The sequence below is a fragment of the Eupeodes corollae genome, chromosome 1 (genome assembly GCF_945859685.1).
Source record: "Eupeodes corollae chromosome 1, idEupCoro1.1, whole genome shotgun sequence".
Classification (NCBI taxonomy): domain Eukaryota; kingdom Metazoa; phylum Arthropoda; class Insecta; order Diptera; family Syrphidae; genus Eupeodes; species Eupeodes corollae.
In genome coordinates this window covers 165,384,829-165,405,437 of record NC_079147.1, presented here as the reverse complement: position 1 = coordinate 165,405,437, position 20,609 = coordinate 165,384,829, and the positions used below count along the sequence as shown (strand labels likewise).

At 35.9% G+C, this 20,609-nt stretch overlaps 1 protein-coding gene across 1 annotated transcript in view; it reads right to left on the bottom strand.

Annotated features, from left to right (window-relative positions):
- LOC129940042 (beta carbonic anhydrase 1) overlaps positions 1-20,609 on the bottom strand; it is a 22,966-nt gene extending 2,357 nt beyond the window's left edge. The window contains exons 1-2 of the mRNA XM_056048264.1: positions 20,107-20,609; positions 9,343-9,427 (exon numbers count right to left, since the gene is read on the bottom strand). Of these exons, the coding sequence (XP_055904239.1) occupies positions 9,343-9,427; positions 20,107-20,199 (178 nt within the window). The 5' untranslated portion in view covers positions 20,200-20,609. The remainder of the gene's footprint in view (positions 1-9,342; positions 9,428-20,106) is intronic.

Sequence of the window (20,609 nt, the reverse complement as noted above, 5' to 3'; positions counted from 1 at the left end):
CTTACAGACAGTCGAGTACGACAGTGATCACTGCGGACTGGCTGCTGTAATGCAGATTCGGAACGAACGCGTGGAGCTGGAGGAATACGTTGCAACGCATTCTTATAATTACAGTAAGATGCGTTGGCCTTTGCCTCGTTTCACCAACGCCTTAGCGAGAAAACTTCGTTCGAGTGACAAAGCTCCACCAAACAACAGAAACCTGACAAATACAGAAATTGACCAACACTTACAACAGATGGACGAAACAATAAAACGAACGATGGAACGGACAATACCAAAGTACAAAGAAAGGGACCAAATGGACGCATACAGAAACGCGACTATTGACGCACTACGTAGGCACAAGAGTGGCTTACTGACAAGACTCAAAAACTTGTACAGACGACTTACAGACCCACACGACTTGGAGGTTAGGACACTGAAATCGTCAATAAAAAATGTCAATCTGTTGATTAAGGAGAACTACAGGCTATCAATTAACAAGACCGCAAGATCCGGTCAGTTAATTCGAGTGACCCTAGTATGTTCTCCAAAATCAACAAGATATTCAGGAAAAAAACGATAATGACCTTCCGGGTCTTAAACTCCAAAGAACTGAAGAAAACAGAGACGTACTCATGACAGCACAAATAGATCCAAAGGAAGCTATCTTTGACGATGACTTTTATATAATTGAAGATCCGAAGGAAAAAGTGGAGGCGGTGGGAGCTGCTTTCCAGCAAGTGTACAACCTGAATGTAAGCATTCGCCCCAACCACGACCTGGAAAACAGAGCCCTACTTAATCACTTTTACCTTCGAAATGATATGACACAATGGCGATCTGAGAACCGCGGTTTCATGCGGTTCAATGACGATTCCTTGGCAAATGCCATAATCGCCGAGCAAACGGGACCAAGTCCCTTGTTAGTGACGAAGGTTGAGCTTCAGCTCATCTTCAATTCAATAAAAAATAAAAAGTCAGCAGGCGTCGATGGTATATCCAACGTTGTACTAAGACATTTACCGATGGAAGCAATTAACATATACACCACGCTCTTCAATAATGCACTGAATAATGCATATTATCCAGTGCATTGGAAGACCGCTGTAGTTCATCCTCTCCCAAAAAAGGAAAAGGACAACTCCAACCCGTCAAATCTTTGGTCGATAAGTCTTCTTCCGAGCATCAGCAAATTCTTCGAAAAGATCATTAATAGGGCTCTGACTAAGTGGGCTGCGGACAACAAAATAATTCGGGATAAACAGTTCGGGTTCAAGGCGGGTCATGACACAATTCATGCTGCGTCTAAACTCGTTTCTGATATTCAATGGAATAAATCAAAACAACAATGCACGGGTGCTGTTCTGGTTGATTTGGAAAAGGACTTTGACACCGTATGGTTAGAGGGTCTTTACCTAAAACTGAGCAGACTTGGCATAAGCAAGCCATTGTTGTATATATTTTATGATATGCTTAACCGTAGAAAGTTTGTTGTCAAAAGTGGCAATGTAACTTCTACCACAACATTCTCAATTAAAAATGGTCTTCAACAGGGAGCGGTGAATTCGCCGATTCTCTTCAGCATTTACACCAGCGATCTGATAGGTAGTCTTACAAAGGCAATTGCGTACGCCGACGATCTAATTGCGTACAGAACGGCCCGAAAGGTTGAGGTTATTAGAATTCTCTTGCAGCGTGATTTCGACAATTTAATTTTCGGGGCGTTATAGCCACACGACGAGTATTTTGAGAGTGCACGCTTGAGCGGCTTCATTCCCCCAGAGGCATTCCTCTTTTTAGACAGATGCGGTCTGATACAGGATAGATTGGCAGTTCCGTTAATCTACCACGTCAGACGATGAACCGTGGATAGGCGACTCCTGTATAGTCGGAACGGTTCAGTAGGGCTGTGTCAGAACGGGACCGAACTGATAGGGTGAAGCAGGAGAACCAGCCTTGGCCGGCTTACATACTTGTTTAATAGTTTAGTTTTAATAGGGTTTAGTTTTAAGTAGAATAGGCATGGTGGCACTAAAAAAAAAATAAAAAAAAAAACATTAAAAAAAAATAAATAAAAATAAAAAAAATACAACAAAATATGAAAAACAAAAATGTTAGATAGTTAGATTTGCTGCTGTGGTTGTTCTAGTTTTAAGTAGTTTATAGGTAGAATAGGTAGTTTAAGTTAGTTTTAAGTTTTATTTAAGGACTTTATTTTAAGTAGTGTGTAATTAAAAATAAAAAAGGATATTGATATTAGTTTTTTTTTTTCAAATTTTCTAATAAATACAAAAATAAATGAAATGAAATTTAAATGAAGTAAAATAGTTCTTAGGGCCGAAAGGCATTAGTTTTAAGGGTTATAGTTTAACTTAGAGTTTCCGTATGGGACCATTAAGTTATTTGTAAGTTATGGATAATTAGGCTAGTTTTATGAATTTTTGTCTAGCTTTAAGATAGGTTTAAGAATGAATTAATACAAATGAATTATAAAAAACACTTTAAATTCAATTTAAGTAAAAGAGAGAATTCAACTTTTTAAAACATATATACGAATTATCATCCCCAACTTGAACGAGTGTGTTGACTTTGATGTTTTCTGACGAAGTTTGCCATTTGACTCGTTTTTGTAAATCGGCTAGGTACTCTTTCGACCACCAATTCCAAAAATGCTGCTTTATCAACGATAGTCGCCGCCACCGCTTCAACGCAGACATTTTGTAATCAGTGACCACTGGTTCAAAAACTGCGTTAATTGGTCCACCAATCAAGAAATGCCCCGGTGTAAGCACTTGCTCGTCGCTCGGGTCACTGGACATAGCATACATGGGCCTGGGGTTTAGTATAGCTTCTATATCTGCAACAATAGTAGATAGTTCGTTAAAAGTCAGAAAGGCATCGCCGACTGTACGAAGAAGATGATTTTTGGCAGACTTCACGGCCGCCTCCCATAGACCGCCTAAGTGTGGAGTTCGAGGTGGGATGTGATAAAACTTGATATGCTCTGTAGCACACCAATCACTTATCTTATTTTAAAACTGCTGATCCAGGAAACTTTGCCTGAATTCCTCTAGCTGATTACGGTTGTTGCAGTACAAATCTTGGCACAAACCTCGTCTTGCCACGAACCTCTTCAGCGCTGCAACGAAACCTTCGCTAGATAAGTCGGAGACTACCTCCAAGTGCACAGCTTTTACAACAAAGCAAACGAAGACGGCGACATATGATTTGGTGGTTCTATGAAGCTGCAGCTTATAAGTGGTTTGAAATGGACCACAAAAATCGACACCAGTCTTCAAAAACTGTCTTGCAGGTTGTACTCTGTAAATAGGTAGATTGCCCATGATTTGTCTCAACATTTATGTAATGATTTAAAAAGGTTTTTTTATTAATAGGTTTAATTTAGGGAGAAGGATAGGACATTTAACAATATACATTTAGCAGACGCCCACCTACTCTTAGGAGCTTGAATGAGTTACCATCAAGGAAGGGATTGAGATTTTTAATGGCACTCGTAGGGCTAATCTGTGTGACTTTTTCCTGTTTCCGAAGTTGAAGACACCCATCAAAGGACGATTGAAGAATATCAAGAGTGCTTCGGAAATAACGCTGGCATTAGTGTATTATCATGGGGGGGGGGTAGGATTACTTTGAAGGGGACCATATTGATGTTAACGAATAGGTAGTTAGGTAAAAATGGCGATCTCAAGGCAACCTAGCCTGAGATCCAATTAGCACGGTAGTGCGCCGTTTTGATACCAAAATCTCGTTTGACCTTTGATTGAAAGGGATACATTGATAGAGAAGCTTCATAGCGATTATGTTAGAGCCATTTTGTCGCATTGAGAAAAAAGATTAGGTCTCTAATCTTTGTCTCAGATAGCTCATCGAGTTCTTGAAAGAATGCTTTTCCAAAGCATTTCATTCTGGTGACTGGTGTTTGCCAAAGCAGGATATTTGCAGAGGAAATGGATTATGGTTTCACTTTCTGTTTGGTCACTACAAATTACGGCAAAAGGTGTTGTAAGAGATACCCAACTTCTCAGCATGAACTCCTATAGTCCAATGTCCGGTACAAACCGCAACAATCCTGGCTATGTCTTGCCTTGGCCTGCATAAAAGATCGTTTGTACGGGTTTTATTATAGGTGGGCCATATCTTCCTAGATATAATGCAGTTGCGCAAATTGCTCAACCTTCGGTTTGATTCAGTTTGGTAGATAGAAAAGATTTTACTCTTCATAGCACCAAGAGGAATGTTAACCATTTCCGCAAGTGAGCTATGAAGGGCCGATCCTTGCCTGGCTAGTTCGTCAGCCCGTTCATTTCCCACGATACCACTATGGCCCGGAACCCAGATCAGGGTGACACCGAGGTTAATATTCAGGTTCGCAAGCTCATCGCGATATTGCTGGACCAATTTAGATGAGGATATGGCCGAGTTAATGGCTTTGACAGCTACCTGACTGTCTGTAAAGAAAGCCGCATTTCGGGTTTGGTTTGGGTTTTGTTTAGGTATCTTACATGCCTCCCTTGTTGCCAGCAGTTCAGCCTGAAAAACGCTAGCAAAGTCAGGAAGCCTAAAGGATTTGGCTACATTTAGGGACTCAGAAAAGATGCCAGAACCAACTCCGCACTATCTTTGAGCAATCAGTAAAGATGGTTGTGTCGAAACCTATCGACACGATGTCATCCTCCCAATCTTCTCTCGATGGGAAAATAATCTTAAAACCCTTACTAAGGTTCAAAGTAGGAGTGCAGTAGTCAGTTTCTACCGAGATAATATCTGAGGTAATCAATTTCGTTGTGTTGCTGTGACCATAAGGTTTTGACAACCAGCTATTTGATTCCTTCAGCCTAATAGCGCAGCAGGAAACTATGTATTTAATAAAAGATTGGGCGTACTACGGCTGTGTACGTCCATAAAATCATCTTCGACTGAAGTCCCCACTTTTTGCCGAAAATTTTGCTGCAGGCGTAGAAGGCAATACAGGCCTTCTTAACCCGTACTTCAATATTTAGTTTTCAGTTTAGTTTAGGGTCGAGTAAAATATTTTGCACTGGAAGACAATGATAGGATTTGACCGTTGAGTCGAGGTAGCGTGAAGGGCGGTACTTTAGTTTTGGTGGTAAAGAACAACAGTTCAGTTTTACTTTGGTTAACTCCTAGTCCACAACTAGTGGCCCAGTTGCTAACTTTCTTCAAAGCTGACTCCGTGATTACACTAATCACAGAGGTGTACTTTCCTGACACCAATAGCACCAAATCATCCGCGTAGGCTACCGCCTTCACTCCACATCTCTCTAATTTAACGAGAATTGTATCCATGACCAGAAGCCATAGAAGAGGCGAAAGAACACCACCCTGGGGTGTTCCCTCTTGAAATGTTACTGTCTGAATAAATTTAATCGCTCTTAATAACTTTTACGACCATAAATATTTTTTTAAGAATACAAATGGAGCACATATCAAGATTACAGATTTTTATCTGGGTACTTAATCATATTATTAAAGTAGTCCGTTCCTTCAACCAAAAATTAAAAGTGGAAGTTTAATCAAACTACAAGTCGCAGGGAATAGCATACATTTCATAGTGCACATAAAACTAAATAAAACAAACGAAAATAGATTAAGTAAAAATAATATTTGATATTGAATTAAAAGCTGAAATAATATTTTACTAAAGGCAATTTCCTCAAAGAGTTCTTATCGCTAGACCCCTAAGAACTAGAAATCGATTGAGATCAACTAATTACTTCATCAAGTTGTCAAACGTTAGAACTCTGATATTTGTACTTAACACACGATTTTGTGAAACTTTTCAATCAAACCAATTTCTTTTGATCTTTATTGAAGTAAAGATGTTCGGTGCAACACCAATAAGTGAACATGTGTACATTTATCAAAAATAGTAATTTAAACAATTTTGAAATCCATTGTAACACGAAAAAACAATTTTTATTTCGAGAAATATTAGCTCCAACAAAAACGGACACATTTTTTTAAATTTTGTTCGTAAAATGTCAGAATTTTGAAAACACGTTAAAACTCAATTCTCTTTAACTAAATTATCAAAAATCATTTTAAACCTAGTTTAAAAGATTTAATTAGATGAGAAAAAAAACGCACAAGTTCTTAAAGTTATGTTCCAAAGATAAACCGAGAACTACTAGATCGAGTTTTAATTTTATTTTAGAACCCCGTTAAAAAACTGTCCGTACAAAATTATTACTCATTAAATTTTATAAAAAAGCTTTCATGATTTTGTTTGTATCTGTACTTGTGTATCGGCACTGAAGAGAAAAGTACAGTTTTTTCGATTTTTCGGTTTTATTTTGAAAACTATTTGTCGTATCAAAATATAATCTTCTACAAAATTAAAGCTTGTTACATTTTCTAAAGAAATATGATATTAATTTGTTTATACTTGTTTTAGTTTGTAAAATAACTCTATATATGTACATTGAAGGAAAACATGTGTTTTTTTTCACACGAAAAGAAAGCTTATTAAATTTCCTAAAAAAAATATGGTGTGCATTTTATCGTGTCACTGTAGTATTCAATTTTTATATCCTTTCTTACTTCTGAAACTCGTTTTCCACTATATGGCTCATTTCCTGCATGCCCAGAGAATAAGCATTATAGCAAGTTACTTTATCATCTCCAACGATGCTTGACACTGGAAATGGAAGATGGCTTTGAAACCAATTCGACAGGTTTGCAATGTCTGTATTATCTCTAATTTTATACGTGCCACCCCAAAATCTTTATGTTGTTCACTAGTAGAAAAGAACGCTAGTAAATTCTTCGAGTGATGAACAAATTTCATGAGGAGCAGTCAGCCCTAGAACCCAATTGCTAAGTACACTATCAGTGATTCCACGCCCTGGTGTCAAGCCACCCATAATCTTTATTCCACTCATTAGAGTTTTTTCAATCGTCTGACCACACTCCTATCCAAAATCGGTCAGGTCTTCTCGTAGTAAAGTAACCCTCTTGTACAAAGTTTTTAAAATCATCTGGAGTCATCACACCAGGCAGTTTTATCATGTCCTGCAAATACAGGTGACATGATTTGGCGTACGAGAAGTGGCTGGATGCATGGAAATATGGAATCATATTCTTCACACAGTTAATATTGGCATTCCAATCGCCAGACCGCTAATCGTGAATAAAATCTTTAAGCAATGCAATCACATTAAACAACTGAATCCATAAGGCTGCAGTTGGCCCATTAGATTTTAGTTTGGTAAGATTTGTTTGTAATTTCTCACTATTGGATCAAATGGGGGTTGTTTTAGTGCACATAACGAAGGAGACTCATCAAGATATTTTGGATTTCCTGTAATTTATGTTGGCTTATGTCGACTTGTTCCATTATTACATTAGCTAAAGATGTCTGTATAAGTATTAAAACACGAACTGCCCTAGCGAAACTTTTCCTTGCAGCATCTTTTCAACAGAAACTGTGGCCTGTATAGTATACTCTTGCCGGCCACTTCCACTCATCAGAAACCCCATTGGAACAAAATAGGAGATTAATAGGTGAAATCCACCCAATATGACTACGCATTTTGATAGACGGGACTCAGATGAAGCTGCGGCAAGTCGGCAACTATTTATTTACTTTGAGGAAAGAGGCTGGCCAAATGTTACCAGCATGAATTTTTTGTGAAATTGGCAACATAAACTGCCAGCATAGTGGAATATAGTTTAAAGTATTATAGTTGGACAGTGGTGAGTTTACGAATGGAAGAGGAATGATTTAAGTTTTTGCACTAAACAAGTCTGTTGTTATTGAGTGCATGTACCCTTTCCATCCTGGAACATCGTAAATGCCAATAAACTTTGATGCCAACCAAAGAGTGTCATATAATTTTGACTGTAACATTTCTTCCGAACACGAATTCACATTCTCAAAAACTAAATTTTAATCCGCCATCTATTTTCTGAAATGTTTCCAAAGGAAGTACTCCAAGTTATCCAGTTGATTTAGCACAAGGTAGTTTTTTCAGCTTTTACCTTTGTGTATCGGTTTCTTTTCCTATGGAAGTAGATGCAGCGATGTCCATCTAACGTTCTAACATTAAAGTCCGCATTTTTAAACTCAAATTGGTTAAATGAACCGCTGGAATCTGGTCGCGTGTGGCAATATATTGAATTTGTAAACGAGTTCATTTTAAGATAAGAATATATTTAGATTACAAAGAAGTGTCTCCAAGACGTTTCACTTTGAGCCTTCTGCTTACCATACGCATTTTAATAGTTGAAGGAATGCTTATTATGCTTTTTTCTAAGTGTTTCAGAAAAGAATGCCCAAAACGTTGAGAAAGGGCAATTAATGGATATTTAAACATTTCGTTTATATACATTTTGGTTGAACTTTGTGATACTACAAAAAGTATCCTGCCTTTCAATTCATTTCCATTTGTATTTATTGAATTTTTTCACATGCAAATTTAAAATGTCGGTTTTTGAAATTTTATTGCCAAATCTTTTGGAATAGACTTTGCACTTATTTAATAAAATCGCAAGAAAAAGGCTGAAAGTAAATCGTCTTTGAACCTGATTTTTGATGTTTTGCTATATCATTATTTTTCTTACATATCAAAGGAACAAATTTATGTGAGGTTTGAATTGATAAATGCATTTGAAAAATTATTAAAATGCGTCACGCAAGAAGAAGGCTGCAACCAAAAGGTTTTGGACATACATTTTTGTAATTAGAGAAAGTTTTCAGATTTTTGAATGTTAAACTCATTTGTTTATCTTTTCGAACCCAAAACCAAAAAAATTACCAATTTTTGCCGCTTATCCCCGACTACTTCTGAAAAAAAAATCCTGCCCGACAGTTGAATTTGATATAATGGTACGTATGTCTAAACATTCATTACAAGGAATTTTGGTTATTACACCACTTCTAGGTATATATTTTCTGCTTTTCCATTATTATCAAAAAAACACGTTAGAACTCAACTTCACTTAACCGAAATCTAAAGTTCCTAGAACTCAAAAATGATTTCAAGTCGAGTTGTTAGATGTGAAGAAATACCTACATGAGTTCTAAATATTTCTAAATAAGCATTACTAGATGGAGCTTTAAACCTTTTTAAGAACTTAGTTAAGAATTTGGTCGTAATAGTGCAATTAAATTCTTATTTTTCAACCGCTTCAACTGATTACAATTTCTTTATTGAACTTTTTTTTCAGTCCTCATAATAATAATATGGTTTACAATTGTATATATTATTGCTTTAGTTTTTTTCCTAGGTCTACTAGGCCTAATAATTATGATAGTAATAAAAAAATAATGAATATCATTGAATGCGGTATCTATTAATATTTAAGAAAACTTACCAACAAACATGTCCCCAACATGAGTCTCTGTAAATCTGGTTGGAATCATACGACTGTCCATGCATGTAAAGAACACAGCTTTTGGCTAAAAAAAAACAAACATTATAATTAAGTAAAAACCATTACCCTCATTTTCCTAACTATAAATAAATATATTTCATTAATAAATAACTGTCCGTAAAGAACGAGGTCCTAGTGGCTTACAACTCTACCATGCCTGTGTGTGAGTCTTTCAGGAATTTTCATAATTCCCCAATTATAAAAGATGCAAGACAAATTTGCCAATTTTGTAAAATCTGAAAATCGTCTGTTCTTAACCAACCGCAAGGTGGTGTTCTATCCCCTCTCATCTGGAACCTAGTGGTGAATGAAATCCTAACTAGTCTGGATGCGGAGGGTTTCAGAGTGATAGCCTATGCGGACGACGTTGCTATAGCAGTTTCAGGAAAGCATCTTAATACCCTAAAAGAACTCTTACAAAATGCCTTAGACAGACAAATACATAGGGCTGATCGGTGTGGACTGGGTGTTAACCCACACAAAACCGATCTGGTCTTATTTTTAAGGAGATACAAAATTCCATTTGTCTACCCTCCCTATATTAAAGGAATCCAATTAAAATTCTCAGACGAGGCTAAATACCTAGGTCTTGTCTTAGACAAAAAACTAAATTGGAAACGCAACGTACAGGAAAGAGTCAAAAAAGCTACTGTAACTCTCTTTTCTTGCAAAAAAGCTATTGGTAATAAATGAGGTTTACAGCCCAGAATCACGCATTGGCTATACACATCGGTAATCAGACCGATTTTAACGTACGGTGTGGCAGTATGGTGGACTGCTTTAGAGAAAGGTATAAACAGGGATAAGTTAAATAAAGTCCAACTTTCAGCCTGCCTATGTATAAGCGGATCGCTTCGCACGACCCCGTCTGCGACACTGGACACCTTGCTCTACCTTACACCTCTTGACATATTTAGCAAACAAATAGCTGCTGCAAGCTCTGCTATTCGCCTCAATGCTTCGTCGCAGTGGACTAACAACAACATTGGCCACTCCGCAATTCTAAGGTACATAGAATCAATTCCAAAGCACACAGACTAGACCATCCCCCAACTACAATTCCACATAAACTTCCAGATTTCTATACCTACCAGATCTTTTTGGGAGGATAGGACATTCTTGGAAGATGAGTCAATCCATTTTTACAAAGATGGCTCAAAAACCAAAGAAGGAGTTGGTGGAGGTGTGTACTCTGAACGACTGAAATTAGGTCTCTCATTCCGCCTTCCCAATCATTGTAGCGTGTTCCAGGCGGAACTTTTGGCGATTAAGGAAGTCTTGTCTTGGCTCAAAGAAAACGTGATATCAACATCTGATATCCGTATTTTCTCTGACAGCCAGGTCGCTATCAAATCTCTGGACTCTGTCTCTACAAACTTTATAACAGTCCATAACTGTCGATCATCTCTAATGGAGATGGCGCAACAGTTTAATATTCACCTTTGCTGGGTGCCGGGCCATAGAGACATTCCAGGTAATTGTAATGCAGATGAACTCGCCAGGAACGGTACAGTACGGCCCATCCTACCACGTTTGGCAAGTACTGGCATACCAATCGCTACTTGTAAACTGTTGCTAATGCAAGACGCTGTGAGGAGGGCAGCCACCAGGTGGAACAACATCACCACGTGTCAAGTTATAAAAAACATCTGGCCAACACCGGAATTAAAACGTTCAAGGTGCTTGCTCTCTCTAAGCAGATCGCATATAAGCTCGATAATAGGTGTCATAACCGGACACTGTCTAATAGGAAAGCACGCCACGAGACTAGGCGTATTCTCAAATGACTTTTGCAGAAGCTGTATGGACGAGGAAGAGGAAGAAACGGTTCTTCATCTTCTCTGCACATGCCCTGCTCTAGCTCGAAAACGCAAGAATTACCTAGGAGAATTCTTCTTTAACGATCTAGCTGATCGAAATCATATCGGTATAATCAGCCTCTCACGTTTCGTAAGGGACTCAAGCTGGTTCTATTGAGCTTAGGAGGAAGACTCAAGGTTCATGTGGTATCACAATGGGCCATTAAACTGGCCTAAGTGTGTCCGTTTCCATCTTGGACAGCCACTATAACCTAACCTAACTTAAGCCTGAAAACAAAGTCACGTTTAAAATATTCTATTAATATAACGAATGTTCAGACAAGGTAATATCTTAAATGCTAACTAGTGTCATCAGCATTTAACTTACTTATATATTGAAAGTGATATTTTTTCAATCTAATTAAGTTAAAACAAACCGCATTTAAAAACTGACGGATAATTTATGTACAGTATGTTATTTAGTTGGTAAGTGTCCCTTTTCCGGCGCTCACTCTGAACCAATTTTAACAAAGAGAAAGGAGATACCGATGTACATTATTTTTGAATGTCTGCACATTGTAAAGAGTAGAAAATATTAAGCCTGGTAAAGCGTTCCACATTCGTTAAGTGCGTCTGGGGAAAGCAATATACATTATTTCTTTTACATTTAGTAAGAACATGCTATTTTTTTAGAGATTTAGGATTAAAATTTTCCTTTTCAACTATAGATTTAAACTAACATATCATAATAATAAGTTGTAAATGAATTTTAATATTTATAATTCAAGGGAAATCTACAATTAAAACCCTTATTCAACTCTTAAAAACTAATATTGCAAAACTCCCACGTTAAGTTTATGAATTATACATTCTTAAATACTTTTTTTTTTGGCAAATTCATTTAGCCCAATTTCAAAGATTCTATCGAAAACATATAATTTAGTACAAAATACATAATATGAATATATAAATTTATGGTGGAGATAAACATTTAATCAGTTCGTTATCAGAGAAGGAACATTTTACATAAAATTTGAGTGTCAAATTTTCGATAAGGGAATCCAAAAGATTGACATTGCTTTGTTCATGAAGCCTGTAAGTTGAATAGCACCATGGTAAACCAAGCATCATTTTAAGAACTTTGTTTTGACATGTTTGAAGCTTAAGTTTGTGAGTTTTGGCACAATCGCACCAAACAAGAGCACCGTATAGGAGTATAGATTGGAAAATTGGTTTGTACATTTAAATTTTATTTTCCTTGCTAAGTTTAGAACTTATATGTACATTGTACATATTAATGGGTACAGAATTCTTTTATATAGATTTATCTTGTAGATATATGTTTGTGAAAATTGAATTTTTTATCTATAATAACCCCAAGATATCGACAATGTTCGGACCAGTCAATATTAACAGAGTCCATTCGAAGTTGTACATTATTTGGGAGAAAACACGATTTTCGACGCCTTGTAAACCAAATAGCTTGCGTTTTCAAAGGATTTACTTTGATCTTCCATTTAAAAAAGTATTTTTCTATTGAAGAAAGACTCACTTGCAACGTATTGCAGACGTCCCGAAAGTAAGTGCCCCATGTAAAAATAGCCGTGTCATCAGCAAACATTGAAAAACCAATATTATTTCCAAGATTTGGTTAATCGGAGACAAATACATTAAAGAGGATGGGACCAAGTACTGTGCCTTGAGGAATTACATATGGAATATTTTGTACTGAAGATGAATTGTCTTGTACTTTTACTAAAAATTTTCTCCCACTTAAAAAGCTTTGAATATTTTTTACTGTCGCCATTGGAAAGTTAAATTTAACAAGTTTGTGAATCAATGCGTCGTGCCAGACCGTATCGAATGCCTTTTCAATATCCAAAAGTACTAAGGCAGTTGACTCTTTTCTGCAAAATTTTTATTTACATGGTTTTTTATTCTTAAAATTTGGTGATTGGTGCTATGGAAGAGTCTGAAACCAAATTGATAATCAGGCAGAATATTATTCGCAATGAGGTGATTATCAAGATTTTCCTTGATTATTTTTTCAAGTAACTTGCTTATAGAGCTCAGTAAGCTTATAGGTCTATAGCTGGCACCATCATCTCTTAGTTTACCAGGCTTTGCAACTGAAATCACCATGGCAGTTTTCCAGCAATCTGGGAAGTAACTTAATCTGGGGAAAAAATTCCTATACTTAACAGTACGCACGAAATTGGGCTTAAGGGTAAACTGATGACCATTCTTAGAAGTACCGGTATTATGATTGAATTGTTTAAAGCAAAGATCGATCACCTACAATTTTCAATTCTATTCAAAAGACTCCAGCCCAAATATGAGAATTATTCTCGAGTTTTGGCCGAATAAAAGCTTTGTTATTTATAGCCAGATCAGAAAAAAAACTTCTGTAACGTCGGAAAAAAACCTAAACACTTAGTAAAGTAGTTTGTGATGCACATTTCTAGAACTGAAAGATGTTTAGTCTCCTCTATGCAAGTACCACCCATTGATTGAGGCAGGGTTACGCTTTTACGACAGCATTGAGTTTACGAAGCATTACATTTTACACGGATTTTGATTCCCAATTGGATTAGAAGTTTAAGACAAAAGGTCATGTACACCAGTTTTTATTTTGTGGATATCAGATTTGAACACGCCTAATACTACTTGAATTGCACGGTCCGAAAAGGAATTTATAGTCCAACAAATAAGAAATTCATCAATGCCAAAGGTACCCATTTTCGATAAGAAAGCTTGATGCTAAATTCTATCAAATGCGTTTAAAATATCAAGTGCAATAATCTTACTTTCTCCAAAACGATGTAAAAGGTTTGTTCCACTGTTCGATGAGATAAACCATGAGATCACCAGTGGACCTATTGCTACGAAAGCCATACTGCCGGACATTAAGAAGCTTTGGTACTTCAAGATATTTCTTAAACTGAAATTCATCAACGTTTCCATGACCTTGGAAAGAAGGGAGGTTAGTGCAATTCGACGATAGCTAAATAGTCATTTAAAGAGGACAAATGCTGTTTTCCATCCACTCGTAAAAGGACCAGTAGGACAGGACCATTTTCGTTCAGAAGAGGTGTTATTCAACCTGGCAAAACCACTGTGTAACCTTTTCCACGCAGTGCTTTTGGCAGGTTGAAGAACGCCTCTAAAGAATTAAAACAGGGACACTATCCAGGCCAGCTGGTTTTTGAATCAAGAGGTATTTAAGTAATCTAAGCAACTGATTGAGTGCTTTAGGGATAGCATCCTTCAGGGACAGCTGATACCGGAAACAACAACTCATCCCAAAAAGAAGTTACATTGGTAATCTTAGATAAGAATAAATAAAATCTATGCTTAGATTCATGTAGATATGTAAGTACCTATTTAGGCATATTAAATAGGTAGGACGGTATCAACCTAATTCAATGATTAAGGATAATTTTTAGGAAGTTGTAATGTGAATACCACTAGAGTGACAGTTTTTGGTTTTTGACAGCCTTCATACAACTCCTAGGTTCTGTTTAATTTAATTTCGCAAGTAGCTATTTACGTTTATAATTTGAATCAATTTTTAACTCAACGAAATGCGAATAAATTGATAGAAATATGCACACAGTTCCAGTCAAAATGAAACACAAAATAGCAATTTAAATATATCAACCATCACCCTAACAATCATCTGCCAATTCAAACATTGAACACCGAACAAGACTTAAACATGAATACAAATATATAAAGACAGAAGTCCTTTTCAAGATAACCGATCACCGTGGGAGTAGATCAAACCCCCCTTACAAAAATAAGCAAAGAGAGAAGATAACAATTAAGAATTAAGACTAACATTGGTAAACATAAATAATGATATAATAGAACTAGACGAAGTAAGACTACTTGCAGAAAGAAAAATTAATAACGCCAACGACATCTATATCTACTTTATCTTCTGTTAAATCAATATGTAGTTTACAGATAGAAGAAAACTCAGCTATAGGATATGGATCAAGAAATAAAGAGCGAAGCTAATCATCAAGTGGGTAGGAGAAATAAATTTCGAGAATTCATTCTTCAAAAATCGTGAATTTCACCGAATGGAAAGACTGAAACGAAATATACCTCATCCTCGCAAACAAAATTAAAACCATCCATAAGATATAACTGTCCTTAATAATATATATGTATATTCGTATGTTTTGACAGTGATCACAAATAAGTAAAAGCGAAGATAAAAGCTGACCATAAATTATTAAGAAGAAATCGACAAATTTCCGTTATCCCTAAAATAGTTCCTGATCAAAAAATAATTAAATATAACGAAAACTTAAAGAGAAAGTTCAATCAGCTTTTAGAACAGTCAAACAGGAATAATGACCTTCAAAATAATAAATGTAACAGTATACAAAACATTATAAAGACTACAGTAAAAATCTCAATAATGAACACAAGCAGAGGCGTCTTTAGACTTTTGGGGGCCAAAAAAAGTAGGTTATTATATAGGGGTAGGGGTATTATATATTTTTTTTTAATTCCTTACCTTAAAAAAATTATTTTAAAATGAATTTGTGTTTTTATTTTATATGTTTTCTTTTTAAAAACAGATATTTTTTTATACTTTTATAATTCTTTAAATTAATCTTCAATAGTTGAACATTTTTCTTTATAATTGATTTTTGATAATTTGTATTGGTTTTTTGGTTGTTTTTTAATGTTTTTATATATTTTTTTAATGTTATGTAAGTTTATTTGTTTATATTTGCTTTGATGTGGTAAATATTATTGAAGGCATACTTTTCTGATTTTGTCAGTTGCAAACTCATGAATTAAGTCATCAAATTCAACTTCCTTCAGTAATTCAATGTCAACTGATAAAATTGACAGGCTGTTTAGTCTACCTTGTAGCATTGTGCTTCGAAGATAAATTTTTATCCGGTTCAATTTCGAAAATGCATGCTCTCCACTGCAAAAGTCATTTGAGAATACTCCTAGTCTCGTGGCGTGCTTTCCTATTAGACAGTGTCCGGTTATCACACCTATTAATGAGCTTATATGCGATCTGCTTAGAGAGAGCAAACACCTTGAACGTTTTAAATCCAGTGTTGGCCAGATGTTTTTTGTGGCTTGACACTTGGTGATGTTGTTCCACCTGGTGCCTGCCCTCCTCACAGCGTCTTGCATTAGCAACAGCTTACAAGTAGCGATTGGTATGTCAGTACTTGCCAAACGTGGTAGGATGGGCTGTACTCTACCGTTCCTGGCGAGTTCATCTGCCTTACAGTTACCTGGAATGTCTCTATGGCCCGGCACCCAGCAAAGGTGAATATTAAACTTTTGCGCCATCTCCATTAGAGATGATCGACAGTTATGGACTGTTATAGAGACAGAGTCCAGGGATTTGATAGCGGCCTGGCTGTCGGAGAAAATACGGATATCAGATGTTGATATAACGTTTTCTTTGAGCCAAGACAAGACTTCCTTAATCGCCAAAAGTTCCGCCTGGAACACGCTACAATGGTTGGGAAGGCGGAATGAGAGACTTAATTTCAGTCGTTCAGAGTACACACCTCCACCAACCCCTTCTTTGGTTTTTGAGCCATCTGTGTAAAAATGGATTGACTCATCTTCCAAAAATGTCCTATCCTCCCAAAAAGATCTGGTAGGTATAGAAATCTGGAAATTCCTGTCGAATTGTAGTTGGGGGATGGTGTAGTCTGTGTGCTTTGGAGTTGATTCTAAGTACCTTAGAATTACGGAGTTTCCAATGTTGTTGTTAGTCCACTGCGACGAAGCATTGAGGCGAATAGCAGAGCTTGCAGCTATTTGTTTGCTAAATATGTCAAGAGGTGTAAGGTAGAGCAAGGTGTCCAGTTCTGCAGACGGGGTCGTGCGAAGCGATCCGCTTATGCATAGGCAGGCTGAACGTTGGACTTTATTTTTATTGGCTTACTCTAAGTAATATTTAATGAAAAAATTGGGTAACTCTGAACTATTGAAAGAAAGTTGTAATAAATCGTTTCACTTTTCTTATTCAATTTTTCAAAATAGGGGCCCGGAATCTTAAAACAAAACACAAATATTTATTTCGGTTTCTAGTTTTATAAAGTTTCTTTTCTCCTATTTTTGTTTCTGCTGGGAACGAAATTTTTGATTCGGTTTCGGGGGACGCGAAAATCCAACACAAACGTTTTTAAATTGTGGTTTCTGTAATATTAATTAATTAATATTAATTAAATTAATACCGAAAAAAGCAATTAAAGAGACATTTTGGAGAAAATCGAGGAGCAACTGGAAACAGACGAAGAAATAAATTTTAAAGGAAACACCTTTTACGTCATAGCTGATTCAATTATTTCTGGAATTTCTCGTCGGGATGTTACGATGAAAAATTTGAATTCTACATTTTCATTTTTATGGCACGAAATTGGAATTAAAAACTCCGCTACAAGGTTACCAAAAGAATAACTCGCATGTGTCCTAAGAGTTGAAAGAAGAAATAATTCATCTGAAACACATTTATGGAACCAATTTTGAAGCAGAACTTGGAGACGATTTTCTCTAACACTGTTGTTGCTCTCCGTGTGTTTTCCACCATACCTGTAACCGTAGCTAGTGCCAAACGTTCATTTAGCGTCCTTACCAGAGCATCCTACGTGCCCATCACAAGATCGCGTTTCCGGACTTGCTACACTATGCCTCGAAGCACCTTTGGCCAAGAAATTGAATTTCAATGCAATTAATAGTTCTTTTGCTACTCAGAAGCTATGAAAGCTTTACGTCCTGGGACCAACTAACTAACTTTTATGTTTGTACATATGTATAAAAGCGGAGCTACCAGCAAATAAGGTCGCTGAAAGGAAAGGTACGTTATTCTTTCAGATGACTCAAAACCCCAAAAAAAGAACCACTCTATTCCCTTTTTTTAAGGTTAGGAACATAAATCCATTCTGCTCTTCTTGGAGGAGTGCAGAAAGAGAAAAGACCAGCTCCGAGACCCAAAAACCCGGCGAAGAACAATTTTTCAAGAAATTGAAAAAGTTCTTGAAGAACACGACGGGTCAATTTTTGATAAGAAGGAATTAGAAATAAAATTAAAAAATATGAAAATTTTGATTTCGAAGCTTAAATATTTCTCGGTTTTTTTGTGAACAACTTAAAGTTGTTTTTTTTTTGACAGCTATCTCAATACAGCTGTCCAACTAGTTCAACAAGGTATCTAAAAATCCACTTATCCAAGAAACCCTATCCAACACGAGATTGAACGCAGCTGAGCATTTGCTTTGTCTGACAGTTCAACAGCTGTAAAAAAGTCAAAACAAAAATTTCATTTGCTTTTGGAGGGATTCCCATTGGTTATTATAGGTTGTGGAAGCTACTTCCGCGATAATTAGATTTAGAAATAAAATTAAAAAATATGAAAATTTTGACTTCGAATCTTGAATGTTTCTCGGTTTTTTGTGAACAGCTTAAAGTTGCTTTTATTTTTTGACAGCTATCTCAATACAGCTGTCCAACTAGTTCAACAAGGTATCTAAAAATCTACTTATCCAAGAAACCCTATCCAACACGAGATTGAACGCAGCTGAACATTTGCTTTGTCTGACAGTTCAACAGCTGTAAAAAAGTCAACACAAAAATTTCATTTGCTTTTGAAGGGATTCCCATTGGTTATTATAGGTTGTGGAAGCTACTTCCGCAATAATTAGATTTAGAAATAAAATTAAAAAATATGAAAATTTTGACTTCGAATCTTAAATGTTTCTCGGTTTTTTGTGAACAGCTTAAAGTTGCTTTTATTTTTTGACAGCTATCTTAATACAGCTGTCCAACTAGTTCAACAAGGTATCTAAAAATCCACTTATCCAAGAAACCCTATCCAACACGAGATTGAACGCAGCTGAACATTTGCTTTGTCTGACAGTTCAACAGCTGTAAAAAAGTCAAAACAAAAATTTCATTTGCTTTTGGAGGGATTCCCATTGGTTATTATAGGTTGTGGAAGCTACTTCCGCGATAAATTTAATTTTTTCGATTTCAAAACTTATATTTTTTTTTATTTTTGAGAAAAAATAACAGGTGCTAAGTTCCATTTTAGAAATGTCATATTGGAAATGTTTTTTAAAGCAACCTCGAAGCAGGTTCATCTTAACGCAGACAAAGCCGAAGCATGCTTGTGTTTCAGCCTTAAGTGTTAACCTGTCATATTTTATTTTTATCTAAAATGTTCTAAAAACATAGATATTAATTAGTGAATTAAATAAAATGTTATCAAAATACTTGAGTCAATAAAATCTTAGAATAATAATAATGAACGTTTGTATCATTATCAGAACAAAGTTACTATAGGTCTCATGTATTTACATTAATTTTTGTTTTAGACATGACTCAAATACATGTTCTTTAAAATAAATATTTATGTATAAATAAATTATGCTTTATAGCATGTCCCTGGCCACCAGCCAAATTATTCATTTCTGATTTTATCGAACATGTGTTGATTATGCTAAAAAAGTTCATCTTAATTAAGTACCTACACTGTGAGAAAGTACTTTGCCACAAATTGTGTTTTTTAAGGTCACCCTATACATAAGCTAAATCATATTTAACCGCCAATATTCACTTAAAAAGTTGTAATAAAAATATCTCATTGATTCACGAAGATGTGATTATCAAAAATATTCAATATGTTAGCCGATTTGTAATCGCACGATGTAAACAGTCCAAAGGTCAATGTTTCTTTTTAATCTTAAAGCTTTTGTCAATAAAATCAAAGGCCATAGTCACTGTCGTGTCTCAATTTCAAGATTCGGAACTCGGAAGTCAATGTCAGTAATATGGGGAAGGGAGCGACAGCGAGACTACAAACACCGAGTGTCAACAAGTAAAGTCATTCAATGGAATTGCACTCACTCACCTCAGGGTGGTCGCGAACTTGTTCGAATTCCTTAACCATTTGCAGTCGGTCCGTATTCCGATAAAGAAGAATGCCTCGCAATATTCTGTTCATGCTCTGGCCTGGGTTGTTTTGGTTTTTATTAAAGTTTTTTTTTTTTTTAAATTAAAGTTCGAGTTGTATTATTTTTTATATTTGGGGAAAAAAAAGTATGCTAATTGAATCGTTGAGTGTACGTTACTTTCTTTTAATCAGATTCCACTTATAATAATTGTTGAAAACTCAAAAAGCTCTTTGCTTTTGTTTAATACATTTTGATATTTGAATGCGTGAAGTACAGCAGAAGAAGAAAACAGGTTGTTTGGTTTGGTTGATTTTTATCAACTAAATACCGAGACACACACACGTTTTGACCTAGTTTTGAGAAAATAGTAATGAACAAAAATAAAATAAACGCGATTCCCGTTGATATTGAAACTAAACTGTCGAAAGAAATAATCTAAACAACTTAAAAGACATCATAA